Consider the following 15262-nt stretch of genomic DNA (forward strand, 5'->3'; position numbering starts at 1 on the left):
AGCAGCAGAATGACATCGCCGCCCCGGAACCATCCTGAAAAATAATTTCAACCACCTTGAAATCAATGTAAACAGTCCAAAATTCTAAATGTTATTATTTTCCTTTCTTATTGTCATCTATAGTGGTTATTTGCATAAAAACACACAGTTTGATTAGGAAATGATTGTGTCTTTTTTAAATATGTGCTTTGATTTAATCAAATGTAACTCAATTTGTAACTTGAGTTACTTGACAAAGTAACTGGTATAATATTACTGAAATCCTATAAGTAATAAGTTATATTACTGAGTTACTGCTAAAAGTAATATATTACATGTAATATGTTACTTTTGTAATCAGTTACACCCAACACTGGTTATGAGGCAGGTTGAGGGTAAGTGGTCACAGTTACTGCTAGAATGCACATGAACATCAAAGTATAATACAGTAGATATAACATTACAGACTGTTAATGCAGTATAACAGTGTACGAAGATTTGTCTTTTAAATCCCCTGTAATCTTTACCATAATCCTTTTTGAAGTCACTTATGCTTGAGTTCTATCTGAATAACGCTGTGTGTGTGTGTGTGTGTGTGTGTGTGTGTGTGTGTGTGTGTGTGTGTGTGTGTGTGTGCGTGCGTGCGTGCGTGCGTGCACATTGAAAGTACCGCAGCTGTGTCTTTAGTATATACTGTAAATCACAAATGATTTATGATAGTTATTTGCTGATTGTAGGATATTTAATCATGTCCTTAATGGAACACATCCTGCAGTTGAGAACGAATCTCGCATTCCTCATGCCTCAATTTACAATACTACTCCCAATTACTAACATAATTGACCATTCATGAAGTTGTGAAGTCTTAAAAAGAAGGAGAAGGTTAAACTAACTTTGAAGAATGATATCAACCCCATTAAAACTTTTTCATTTGCATTAAAGACCGTATTTACACATAACCAGCAGTTAATGTGTGCAAGTCAAATCTAAACCTGCTCTTTGACTAGTTTCCGCATCAAGTTGAGTGTCACTCAGAAAGAATACGGTATGTTCCGATGTCCATCCCATCGCTGTCTCCCCGCCCACTGTCCCCAGGGGCCTGGGTCTGACCATAGCGGTGGTGTTGGCGCTGGCGTTCGTGGAGCGGCCGTCGTCCATGTCGTTGTCCTCGGACCTGCGGCTGGTGGCGCCGCGCTGGCAGCCTCCCTGTGGCCTCACGGAGAGCATCGAGATAGTCTGCCTCCTCATCTTCTCCCTCGACCTCGCTGTCAAGGTTAGTCTGCCTCCTCATCTTCTCCCTCGACCTCGCTGCCAAGGTGGGCCTCCAGATCCAATTCCCTTTCACCTGCCAGACCTTTGCTTCAGTCAGTCTAAATTTGCTCTTGTGGAGAGCAAGGATCGATTGGCAGAACTTTATAGAGAGGCAAAGTGACCGCCTACTTCCTGCTTCAGCACTGTACCAGAGATTTTCATCCGCCATTTATTTCCCCATAGACATTTTGAAAAAATGCTTATAAAAATAGTTTTACTTCGTCAAGCCAAATGGTTCAGCTATATTTAGAGTTGGGAGAGACCATAGAACGTTTCACTCTGACCAAAACTTAAAAAAACTACATCGAAAGAATATTTTCTTTAAATCGGCAATTCTTTTACGTTTTGGTCCGAGTGAAATGTTATGTGGTCTCTCCTGTTTCTAAATAGATCTGAACCGTTTGGTTTGAACAAGTAAAACATTTTTTATAAGCATTTTACGAAATGTCTATGGGAAAATAAATGGCGGAGGAAAATCCCTGGTACAGTGCTGAAGCAGGAAGTAGGCGGTCACTTTGCCTCTCTATGTGAACGCTATTTTTTTTTAAACACACATTCAGGACAAGTGTTCCGTCTGAGCTGATAGTTTGGTGACTTACATTTAATAATGTATCACTTTGACCAACACTTTCAGTCAACGCTCAATAGCAGTTTTCTAAATGTTGGTATCAAATGATATTATGCCACGGTCACATGATTTCAGAAGACATATAAAACCAGCATGACATCTTCTTGTTGCTTCAACTTGGAAGCGTTCCACCTGTTTAGCTGGGTGTCTGGTTAACTGGTTTAACTGGTTACGTTAGCGATCGTACGGTCAACTGTTGTTAAAAAATTTACTTTTGAATGAACCATGAACAAACTATAGTAGATATTGCCCCCTCCTCTTAAGTAGAGTTGATTGTAGATTTGAATATACTTAGATTTGTATTACCTCGAAGTTCAAACTGATAACTTTGATGGATTGCCTGCCATGTTTCCTGCCTGTCTTGATGGAAGTGAAAGTTTCCGGAGCCTACAAACACTTTCTGTGTATTCCTATTTACAGTACTAAAACAGTGGTATTTACAGTGCTAAAACAGTGGTATTTACAGTACTAAAACAGTGGTATTTACAGTACTAAAACAGTGCAAGTAGGACATTGCTGGGCTTAATGCATTATCAGTTGCTGTTCACCTCTGCCTAAGAAATAGTGGCCCCTTCCTCGCCAACTCTGAGCAAAGTACACTGATACTTCATCCATGCCCGACCACTGGCCACCATTATCAAACTGTACTGGGCAGCACTCAAGGGTGAAGGTATAGCTTCCTCCTCAGACCAACCTATCAGATGAATTAAGACTATGCAACTTGGCACAGGTCATTATTGTGTAGTCCTAATTGTTTCTCTATTTTGAACTAGAACCTCACCGCATCTGTGTTTGTCCTCAGAGCTATCTGATTGGCTGGGAGGAGTTCAGGAAGAACAAGTGGCTGATCGGCTACACTGTCATCATCTCGGCCTCCGTCATGGACTGGGTGTTATCCGTCAGCATGGTGTGTGACGAGGAGAGGCTGTGTGTGATGCGGGACACCGTGAACATAAAGCATGAGAGAGGATGAAATACATCAAATAAGTTAAGAGCAATTATAAAATATGGAGTCCATTCCTAAAGTTGATCCTAAAATGTATGAAACTGTGACCTCTCAATTGTACCGATCAGAAAGTGAGAGTGCGGAGACTCATCCGGCCATTCTTCCTCCTGCAAAACTCCTCCCTGATGAAGAAGACGCTGAAGTGCATCAAGAGGACACTGCCTGAGATCGCCAGGTATCTGACACGCACACACACGCACGCACGCACGCACACACACACACACACACACACACACGCACACACACGCACGCACACACGCACACACACACACGCACGCACACACGCACGCACGCACGCACGCACACACACACGCACACACACGCACACGCACGCACACACACACACACACACACACACATGCTTTTACTGTCTCATATCACAAAATAACCTGCTGCTGCTCAGATGTCTGGCTTCCAAAACTCATTTTCTAGAGTCTGTACTTTTGAAAAGATTAAAAAAAAAAAGTTCATATTAATTCAAATGGAGTTGATAATACTAGGTTGATAACATTTTCAGTGCAGTTTTTTAATGCAAAATCTGGAGCATTTCCTCCTTCAGTTCACGGCACCAAGACGCCTGAAAATGCGTCTCTGTGTAATGTGTTAGGAGTGACAACATACAACGACACCAACGCCTAAAGCTGGGCTCAGACTACAGGATTCTGACAATCTTAGCCGATTTTGAAATCTGGCTGTGACACGCACTACAGGAGAATCTTCCCAGATTATCTTCCCTAGAATCTCAAACATGCACACACTACAAGATTTGTAAATGTGGCGCACCACGCACTACAGGATATTATTAAGATTATCGGCAGGATAATCACCTTGATGCCCGGCCATACGAACCTGTTTCGTTTTTGGGGTTCCAGCAGTGACCAAAGCGCTCCGCCCCCACCTCACCTCTCTCTCTCGTTTCCTCATTTTCATGCCCGTCTCGCCAAACAAATGAATCTCACGGTAGTTAGCATGCGTGTAAACAACGCGACTCTATTGTCTGTACAAGTGAGAACACAAACACATGGCCTACCAACATATATTTCCCTGCTGCATGTCATGAGATCGGCAAAAGTTTGGATAGACTGGATTGCTTCCCGCAGCAGCAATGCCTTTTCCCCCCACACTGCCTGGCTGATAGACAGGTAGATTACAGCCTCTGACTGGCAGGGGCTCAAAACTACGATATAACAACTTTTTATTCATTGGTCATTCATTGTGATATAAATGAGTGACATTTTCCCCCAAATACTCGTGGTTCTGTGCTGTTGGTATTTGGTAGCCTATAATGCCTGCAGTGCAGCGCATCAAATGAGCCGCGTCAATTAACGACGGGAGTCTGACGCAGCAGCAGGATGATGTATTCGCGCAGATTTTCAGTCCTAAATATCAAACATGTTTGATATGATCGGGACGGCCCCGATGAGGCTTTGAGCAGATCGGGAGGCTTAAGATTGGATCTGCAAACAGCTCACACTACAAGATAATCGGTGCCGAACGTCGGGCCCGACCAAGCTTGGCAAGCTGCCAGGCCAGATTTCTCCTCCGATTCTCGGGAGGGGTGAATCGGGCATAAATCGGCCCGAAAATCCTGTAGTGTGAGCCAGCCTTAAGGCAGGCTTTACTGGTATCAGGAAACAGCTGACAGCCAGCATTTCCCCATACCTGGAAAGCCTTGCATAACAATGAAGTCTGGACAGATGCTCATACAGTATGTGTTCTTAATTTGTGTGAACACCAACGAAGAAGAGCAACACAGCACAGACTAGTCCATTATGCGCACAGACTAGTCCATTATGCGCACAGACTAGTCCATTATGCCTACATGTAGCTAAAGTTACAGGTTTGTTTTGAATCCCTCCCCTCCACTGGCAAAATCTCTAACCTGGCAGAATGACAGGTCACTAAAACTCTGTCCAATGATCGAGTTACTTCTGAGTCATGTGACTTTTGTTTTGCAGACCTGATTGGCTTATAATTTGACAGAACAGTGTGTGAACCTAAAGGAACTAAATACAAAAAATGCAGACCGCCGAACTTCTTACTACAGTCGGTTTAAATCACATTTTACCACTCGTCAAGTGAAAAACCAAGCATCTACTTGAGTTGAGAGCATTCTCACTTCCCCATAGCCTGACCCAACAAGACACATAATGATATACTATGGCTTCAATGCATAGCCTGACCCAACAAGACACATAATGATGTACTCTGGCTTCAATGCATAGCCTGACCCAACAAGACACATAATGAGATACTCTGGCTTCACTGCATAGCCTGACCCAACAAGACACATAATGATGTACTCTGGCTTCAATGCATAGCCTGACCCAACAAGACACATAATGAGATACTCTGGCTTCACTGCATAGCCTGACCCAACAAGACACATAATGAGATACTCTGGCTTCACTGCATAGCCTGACCCAACAAGACACATAATGAGATACTCTGGCTTCACTGCATAGCCTGACCTGTTGTTCGTTCTACCCTGAATCAACCTCAACCTTTTCTGTGTGTGCATGCGTGTACGTGTTTGTGCGTGCGTGTGTGTGTGTGTGTGTGTTTGTGCGTGCATGCGTGTGTGTTTGTGCGTGTGTGTTTGTGCGTGCGTGTGTGTTTGTGCGTGCTTGTGTGTGTGTATGTGTGTGTGTGCGTGCATGCGTGTGTGTTAGGGGTGCACCGATCGATCGACACGCAATCTGTATCGGCCGATTTGGACCTCAAATATGTGATCTGCTGTTTCCGATATTCCTTTAATGTTGCCGATCGCATAGCCGATCATGCTGCACGTGAGAAACATGAGGCAGCCCATTTTCATGTCTTCAATGTCTATCGTTTAACTTTCATATTGTGCTCTAACGTTTATATCATTGTGTTGCAAAGCACACGCTTTGCTTTCATCAGTGTACTCACCTCCATGCACACACTGCACCAGACTGTCAACACACCCCTTGCGTCTTTGAATCACACAAATCAGCTGGTGATTAGAGCAGCCTCAGCAGAGAGAAGTTACCTCCAGTCCTCCCGCCTACCGAGGCATTTGCATGCTGTTAAGTCCGTGTGTATTAAAGTCCCAGATTGACACGGTGGTAGTCGGGGTAGTGCACGCGCACACACAGACAATTTCCACGCAAGCATTGATGTTCCCGCGGGCACTTTGAAGGAAGCGAAAGTGTGCGGCTGAGTATGTGGATGTGCGCTCCGTTCAGACGGACTTTCTTCCTTTCTTTGAACATCAGTTGAACATGTTCTAATCCCCTTCTTCCATGTGTGCGTATATGACCAACCAGTAAGTCATTATTATGTTAATATTCCTGTATTGCATTCCCTTTTGGTTTTAGATCGATCTACCTGCAATCATTGCAATAACGTTTGTTGCGTGCATTTGCCGTTTGATTGTCTGTTGCGCTAATTAATGCCACTACTCAGATGGAGTTTAGCTGGTGTGTAGCTTGTGATTCTGTTGTTTCTCCCGTCATGTAACCCTGTCACCATTATGTAGATCGCACTCATAGTGCTGCTAATTATAACACTGTAACTCGGCCTCGATGGGCGGGTCGTTTTGATGTTCGTTCGATGCGGATCCCAATGTATGACGGTTATTGTGCATAACCCCGGTTCTATGAGTGGGAGCTCTTTGGCTTTAGTCATGGTTCAAGACTGGTGTTTAAGAGTAACTGACTTACAGTTTACCTAATTATCATTTATATATTATTAGTTGTTAATTATCACTATAATTGGCCTATATAACAGCAAGCTTGGTTACTGACCTGTTTGTATATTTTATTGCCTCCTTTTTCCAGACCACACACAATCCTACTATTCCTGTCATAATGCTGTAAAGAGCCTATACTGCTGTACTGTACTGAAGAGAACTGACAACTAAACGGTTGAACTCCCATCTGTCTCCTGCCTCGTGTTTTTACGGACACCCCAGGGCGTATATATATATCGGTGATCGGTAATCGGTGATCGGTCGATGATCGGTTGGGCAGATATTTCTCATAGGTGATCGGCAATCGGTGATCGGTGGCAAAAAACGTGATCGGTGCACCCCTAGTGTGTGTGCATGCGTGTGTGTGTGTATCTGCAGCGTGATCTTGCTGCTGGCGGTGCACCTCTGCCTCTTCACCATGATCGGCATGCTGCTGTTTGTTAAGACGGAGGTGAGCTCACCTGACCTGGCCACGCCCACACCACCACGCTAGTCAAATGTATAGTATATGATGTATGATCTATGTAACTTAGGTTGTGTGTCGATATATCATGTAGCATTGTGACTGTGATGACGCTTATGTGAAGCCCTTTGAGAAATGCTTGTGATAAGGGGGCCATAAACTAATTCAATAATTCCTTTTCAACGTCTCAAATGATTATCTCCATCTCCGTCCGTCTTCTTCTCGTCCTCTCTGTGGCCTCCAGGATCCGAAGAAGAACGGGGAGTGGGAGCTGTACTTCAAAGACCTGCCTCGCTCCCTCACCTCTCTGCTGGTGCTGCTCACCACGGCCAACAACCCAGACGGTACCGCTGCTCCAGCGCTCAGATGATCCAAACACCTAGCGCTTAAATTGGAACTGTTTGATATTCTGTGCTGCTTCAGAACTGAACCACGGTCTTAAAGCCGTCTGTTTTGTCCTGTTACAGTGATGATCCCTGCCTACTCCTTAAACAGGGCCTACTCCATCTTCTTCATCACCTTCAGTGTGATTGGTAAGCATTGATCATTATTGTGTACATCGTCACCGTCATCATCACAAGGAAGACGACCGCATTGGTCGATTTTCAATCAGAATCAGAATCCGCTTTATTGGCCAAGTATGTAGACATACAAGGAATTTGACTCCGGGATTCACCTTATGTTCAGACCTTACAGTGGGCCAAATTCTTCCGGGTCCTGTTAACACTTCCGGCGGTCACGGCGCAAAATAAGAGAGTTGTTTTTGGAGCGGACAGTGCAGGGGGTAAAATAAAGAACGTAGCCTACTACTTTGAGCTCGGTACACAGCAAGCAAGCGAGTATCCACTGTTAGCCAGGTCAGATAACGTTATCGTCGACAATGACGAGCACTTTCTTGTAAAACATACCTGGACTCCAACAAAGAAAGCTTCAGATAGTTTTCTCTCCTCCGAGCGCTCGAGCCACTTACGTCCATAAGACCCGCAGACGTTAACGTAATTCCCTGGAATGCGAGACTTAATGAGCCAGTTACATGGCGTTGCATTCTTAGACATTGCCGTTTGCTTTTATTTGGTATGTTACATACAATTGGCTAAATTATTAGTTAATTCAGAGTTACTGCTGATATTGGAGCAGCCAGCCATTTTATTTTATTTTATTTTTAGCCGGAAGTTTTGACGCGGCCACACAACCGGGTCAAATGGGTGTGGCTACATAAGGTGAATACGTTGCTCTCAATGTACTTACAAGGGGAAAAGAAAATATATGCATACAAGCTAAAACCACAAACAAGGACAGCGATCAAAGGTACATAAAGCAAGTTAACTGCTATTTACATTATATACAGTAAGTGTGATGTAGAGTGACCGTTATAAACATGTGTATAGGAGAAAATAATAATAATACTAATTGTATATCTATGTACAGACAAAGTATATGTAAACCACACTAGATTGTAAACAAGGCTATAAGTCAGATATTGCACAGTTCAAGCTGGTTAAAACAATCAATGTTTACGAATGCAACCTCTAGTGGTGGGGTGAGTAAGTGCATGCGTGCAGTGCATACGCCAGAGTCGGGAGCTGTAACCAGGAAGTAGCGGCGACCGTAACAACAGTCTATTGAAATAGCTCGCTGACACATGAGGGTGAAGGGGTGGGATGGGTGGAGCGGTAACTTCCTTGTCTTTCAACTTCCTTGTCACAAGAGACCCTCCTGAAGTCTGTTTTGAACCTTAACCAGGTTGTTTTCGTTGCTTAAAAAAGTAACCGTTAACCGACGTGACATGCTTCAAATTAACCATGTCCCACGTGAGGCGTATGACCTGCACGCACCGTTTCTCTCATCGGTCGTTTTGGGAGTCATTGTAAACCGACTCATTCTGTTGTTTCAGTATGAGGACATGTTGAATACAATAGGGTTTACAGTGTTGTGTATAAAAGGGAATTTCTTCTGCTTCTTCTCCAGGAACGTATTTCTTGATGAACTTACTGACGGCCATCATCTACAACCAGTTCAGGGGATATTTACTGGTGAGTCCCACATCTTCCATCCAGAGGAGATCATGCTGTTGAAGGAACATCACATCTTCAATCCCAGCTTTTTGTGATGCTTTAATTATCCAGGGAGAGTTGAGGCTTCTTCTTCTTCTTCTTCTTCTTCTTCTTCTTCTTCTTCTTCTTCTTCTTCTTCTTCTTCTTCTTCTTCTTCTTCTTCTTCTTCTTCTTCTTCTTCTACTTCTTCCTCCTCCTCCTCCTTCTCCTCCTCCTCCTCCCCCCCCCCCCTGTAGGCTCCTAAGTGGAGCATAGGGCCGCAGCCACACAAAGCCAACAGGCTCCTATTGCATTTTCTGTAGCAAGTGGGTTCTTCTGGGGTGGGGTTGCTAGCCCCACGCTAGTTTACACAGTTACACACATTCCCACGAATGTCGCGACCTTACACCTCCTCCATGAATTAAAGGGACAGTTCACCCCCAAATCAAAAATACATATCTCTCCTCTTAACTGTAGTGCTATTTATCCATCGAGATCAATTGGGGTGAGTTTTGGAAATATCGGACTAAAGAAAATATTTCCCTGATGAAAGTGCTCACAAAAAGGTCTGTGGCTTATCTTGAGTAACCGGGGAATGATTTCTGGAGAGGCATTATTGTTACGTTTTTCAAAAGTAATTTTTGGGGGCGCTTTGAGCACCACAAGCCGAGTGCCACCCAGTTCCATTGTATTGGAGAGAAGGCAGACATCTCTATGGCCGATATCTCCAAAACTCGCCAACTCACACCAAAACCATCTATTCTAGATGGATAAATAGCACTACAGGTAAGATCTATTCTAGATGGATAAATAGCACTACAGGTAATATACAGGTAAGAGGGACAATATGTCTTTTTGATTTTGGACATAAAACAGCTGATCTAACCCGTCTGTCCCTGCGTGTTGATGCAGATGTCAGTCCAGACGTCCATCATCAGGAGGCGGCTGGGAATCAGAGCTGCTTTCCAGGTCCTCAGCTGCCAGGGGACAGGCCGTGCTGCTATGTAAGACACACGCACGCAGATTTGACTAATTAGAAGGCTATTTTATCACATTTTCACAAGTTCTTACATTAGCGGTATGTGGCATTGTCAGTTGCAACCAGGAGATTTTGGAAAGAGACTTTCTCACACTGGTCCAGAAACTGGAGAGTATGAATTTTAAACAGTTACTTCTGCTTAGTGCAGCTCTAATGAATGCTGTAGCGAAAGTAATTAACATAATGTCATTACAGTCTGATGGAATAAACAGTAACATAGAAATGGAGTTCAGTCAGGAGCACTCGTATAGTCACAAGATAAAACCATATATAGCAACAAATGGTAACACAATTTGGTGGCAAGCTGCTCCCTGTTACGCAGCTGACATGCTGAAGGTCAGAATATGAACCAAACACGAGTGGTGTAGGTGATTGTTACTACCAGCTGATATGAACCAAACGTGTGTGTGTGTGTGTGTGTGTGTGTGTGTGTGTCTGATCAGAGAGCGTGTGCGTGTGGATGCGGTGCTGGAGGTGATGTCCAGGGTCCACATGAAGAGCTACTACAGAGCGGCCATCATCAAGGTTACAGCTATATCACACTGTCCAGCAGGGGGAGTGGGCAGGGCTGCATACACACTGCGACTTATACCACTTTCCAGTGTTGGGGGTAACTCATTACAAAAGTAACATATTACATGTAATATATTACTTTTAGCAGTAACTCAGTAACTTATTACTTATAGGATTTCGGTAATATTATACCAGTTACTTTGTCAAGTAACTCAAGTTACAAATTGAGTTACATTTTATTAAATTAAAGCACATATTTAAAAAAGAAACAATCATTTCCTAATCAAACTATGTGTTTTTATGCAAATAACCACTATAGATGACAATAACAAAGGAAAAGAATAACATTTAGAATTTTGGATTGTTTACACTGACTTCAAGGTGGTTGAAATTATTTTTCGGGGTGTTCAGGGGTGGCGATGTCATTCTGCTGCTGCTGTTGTTTTGATGAAAGTAATGCAAAAGTAGTGTAATAAGTAACGAGTTACTCTACACAGAAAGTAATATTGTAAAGTAACTTATTACTTTCAAATGCAAGTAACTAGTAATATGTAGTATATTACATTTTGAAAGTAACTTGCCCAACACTGCTACTTTCACACCAATGACCAGGGGTGCTTTTACCCACATTCAACCCTTCTTTTGTCAGTTCACACCAAGTCAGTCAACACGGGGTTAATCCAATCAATTCAATCCAATTACGGTAAGTCAGGCTGGAAACGGACAGCCCGCCATATTGTTTCGCTGTCACAACGCGTCCTAAATGCAGCGCTTCACTGTGCGGTGAAAGGTGTGTGTGTGTGTCTCAAGGCTCTTGCAACGGTTTGCAGCTAACGCTAACCTTGCTGCTAGCCTTTTGTCCCGCCCCGGTTCTTAGCAACCTGGGCGGTGGCGTTCACACTGAAATCAACCCTTGTCCTTTCAAACACAAAATCAACCTGGGAATAAGCCTTGTTGGACCTCGGTCTGAAAGGGGTATTTCACTGAATGAGGTGCAGGTCTGAGAGAGAAGAACACCCCTGCAGGTACAGGTGTGAGAGAGTGTAGAGAAATGTTCCCTTCCCGCATAGAGGGTGTCTTGTGAAGCTGAGAAATGCATCTATGTATGCATTAATAATTACCCAATGAAGGGAGACCACCCTGCTGTTTTCAACGTTTTATTGTCAGTGTTCAACAGCAGCGAGAGTCACAATGGGGCTCTGGTTATTACAGCCCAGAGCCTTCCTTTTATACACAGGAATAGCTATTATAAAACATATCATATGCTGCTATCAATCATTTGTCTTTAATCAATCATACCAGTTCCACCAGGCGCCTATGTCAGGCTGACCTGGTGTCTCCTATCCTCAAGCTAGATCAGTATATTTTCCTGGCAAGCTCCTAATCTATTTTCCCAGGCATCCGTCCAATTCGTCCCTCGGATCACCGAGAATAGCCTATTGGTAGGCTACAGGAGCTCAAGTCAGCCAGTACTTGAATTCTTTTAATTCCTCTTGCGACACACAGCACATGATATCATAAAAACACATGTCCACCGACTTTGCCCAATGACTTTGCAAATATGAACTTGCTATGATCTTGCAATATGAACAATTAACAAAACTCATGTTTATAACAAATTGTTTTCCACAAATGACTAATTGAATTGACTTTTAAAGACCTTTTTAGACTACGTGGAATTCACGACCAAATATAAAACCCACATAAGGAAACTAATGGGGGGGGGGCCTGCTTGAAATGAAAGCTGTGAAACTAATTTATAAATGTTCAGGATAAGAAAAAGCATAGCAGGAAATGGATTGTTATGGGACATGACATCAAATTATGTTTCGTAAAGAAGATAAGATACATACAGTACAGTATTGTACAGCACAGGCCACACAAGGAAACCTGTACTTACATGGTAATACGTTTTTAAGGCATTCATATGTTTTTTTTTACTTTTCTTCTTAACACATTGAGTGCCACAGCGCTTCAGTAAAATTGTCTGGAGCCTGTGCCAGATTCACTTCCATTCAGTTGAAAACAGCTATAGAATTTTTTCTATTATGGCTATATTAACGGGGCTGGACTTTAATGAAACATTGAACACTCCTGCTTCTTCCAAAGAAGAAATTTTGTTTCTAGACAGTTCCATTATGAAATGACAGCCTCTCAAAAAAGTGCACTTTCAAGGGTTTTCTGTCGTTTTTTTTTACTTTCCAAGATATAGTCCCTTTTATGAATACCTTTTGCACTCTAATTTCGAGCACATTCACTGACTCTGGCTGGTGTTTTCTGATGTGGTGGCGTGTGGTGTGGTTTCTGTGCAGCCTGTGTGCCACACACCCCTCTCCCCCCCCCCCCCCCCCCCCCCCCCCTCTCCACCTCTGAGCTGCGGGCTCCTCCCACACGCACAGAGTTTGCTTTCTCGACTCCGTTTTTGCCCCGGACAGATCCCAGCGCCCATCAAGGAAATGATGCGCGCTGGCAAACGCGACTGAACGAAAAGGCTTGGCCGTTCGGCTTCGGATGCTGCCTTTCTAGGAAATCGTGTGGAGATAGATAGAAGCATAAGAGCTCAGTTGTGAGCGCGGATGCAGCCGAGCCCACTCTCGCTGTAGACAGAGCAATATATACGGCTCTGGCAGAAAGCATGCATCGGTTTCCACTTTCATCACGGCTTTCTCCGCTGTCTCCTGTACAAAGTAAAGGATCTGAGGTGGGTGGAGCAGCTCCTGTGACGATGTTTAAGGTGGCGCCGTGTGATCCCTTGAAGGGATTCATGCTCACTGGCTAGGTACGACCTTAAACAGCAGAATTATGGAATAATATGAATTATGATTTTAGGACGTCCACAGACGTCCTTGGCACTCCTCGTTACTTTTTTTTAGGACGTCCACAGACGTCCTTGGCACTCAATGTGTTAATACCTTCAATTTCAATAATAATTTAATTATTTTAAGATGTATTAAAATCTTTTAACGACCTGCTGCAGATATGACGTATCACCTAGGTTTGTTCATTTAATCAGTCAATTATGTTTTTCTTGTGCCTCCCCACACCTCCAGGTGGTGCAGCCGTACTCCACCGTGGGCTACATGGACCGAGACGACTTCAGGAAGCTGTTTGACGAGCTGGATAAAGATCGCATGAAAGAGGTACAATTTAACATTTCATTTCACTTTGCGATCTGTAATATACAGCAAGGGAATAGCTCGCACAGCTCCAGGTCTTAGGCAGCTCAATCGGTGCAGGTTGCAGGGAGATCACAGAAACAGGTAGGCAACAGCACTCGAATTAGAGTCAATCTTGAGGTTTTTTTATTTATTAAGGGCAAAACAGACGCGTTTCAGCCTTAAGCCATCATCAGCGTACATAAGTGTACATACATGTTCTGATGTACACTGATGATGGCTTAAGGCTGAAACGCGTCTGTTTTGCCCTCAATAAATAAAAAAACCCAAGATTTACTCTAATTCGAGATCTGTAATATATGCCACTGAATCTCTGTGTGTGTGTGTGTGTGTGTGTGTGTGTGTGTGTGTGTGTGTGTGCGTGCGCGTGTGTGTGTGCGCGCGTGTGTGTGTGTGTGTGTGCGTGTGTCCACAGCACCCTCCCTTGCCCCAGTACAACTCTCCAGTCCTGCAGAAGCTCCAGATGGTCTTCAGTCACTACTATTTCACTATAGTCGGCAACGCGGTGGCACTGGCCAACGTCATCTGCATAGGCGTAAGTTACACACACACACACACACACACACACACACACACACACACAGACCAAGCTGACTAACATACCCTATAATGTTTCCTTTGCGTGTGTTTCAGACCGTCCTGGTGTTGAACGCTGACAAGTCCATTGCCGAGAGAAACGACTACAACATGGAGGTTAGCAGCTGTTGTGTTCTTTGTGTTTTTTTTGTCATGTGGACGTTTTGAAGTTGGTTAATGATGAACACTCAGCTCACATGCTCTGCTGCCTTGACTCAGGGTGCCGGTCTAAGCCCTTGTTACACGGCCCACCCTTGTATACACAGGACGCCGAACGTAAGTAGAGCTGAAGCGTGAAGCAGGCACAGGCTGAACTGACACCTAACCGTTCACACGAGAAGCCTTCTCTTTTCCTCTCACACAGTGCCTCCTCGGCGCGCCTTGAACCCCGCCCACAACAACTCCCATTGACTTCATGTCTGGCAGCTTCAAGCTGGACTGAATCCTGAACGATCGCTCCAGCGCGGCTTCGGCGTTGCTTCGCCGTGGCGTGCGGCCGGTGTGAACGCTCTCACCTGTTAACAAGGACGCCGGAATGAAACTGCGTGGCTTCAGCGTGTGGCTTTGGCGTTGCTTCGGCGTGGCGCGCGGCCGGTGTGAACGCTCTCACCTGTTAACAAGGACGCCGGAATGAAACTGCGTGGCTTCAGCGTGTGGCTTCGGCGTGGCTTCAGCGTGTGGCTTCGGCGTGGCTTCGGCGTTGCTTCGGCGTATAGTGTGAACGGCCACTAACTGATTAACGCCGCGTGTGCTTCTGTGCTGCAATCCAATCCTCTGTGCCGATTTCAGCTTAATCACAATAATCACAACTCTGTCACTGTGT

General features: G+C 44.3%; 1 protein-coding gene across 1 annotated transcript in view; it reads left to right on the forward strand.

Moving 5' to 3' along the window:
• The window catches only part of LOC310796737 (two pore channel protein 2-like), a gene marked incomplete at its 5' end in the record, with an annotated part of 42363 nt that overhangs the window by 16667 nt on the left and 10434 nt on the right, over positions 1-15262 (forward strand). Inside the window, 12 exons of the mRNA XM_083658973.1 lie at positions 1075-1252; positions 2721-2837; positions 2993-3099; positions 7018-7090; positions 7347-7446; positions 7570-7635; positions 9071-9135; positions 10048-10139; positions 10618-10699; positions 13738-13827; positions 14279-14398; positions 14497-14556. Of these exons, the coding sequence (XP_083515099.1) occupies positions 1075-1252; positions 2721-2837; positions 2993-3099; positions 7018-7090; positions 7347-7446; positions 7570-7635; positions 9071-9135; positions 10048-10139; positions 10618-10699; positions 13738-13827; positions 14279-14398; positions 14497-14556 (1150 nt within the window). The remainder of the gene's footprint in view (positions 1-1074; positions 1253-2720; positions 2838-2992; positions 3100-7017; positions 7091-7346; positions 7447-7569; positions 7636-9070; positions 9136-10047; positions 10140-10617; positions 10700-13737; positions 13828-14278; positions 14399-14496; positions 14557-15262) is intronic.

The sequence above is a fragment of the Poromitra crassiceps genome (genome assembly GCF_964638095.1).
Source record: "Poromitra crassiceps genome assembly, chromosome: 23".
NCBI lineage: Eukaryota > Metazoa > Chordata > Actinopteri > Beryciformes > Melamphaidae > Poromitra > Poromitra crassiceps.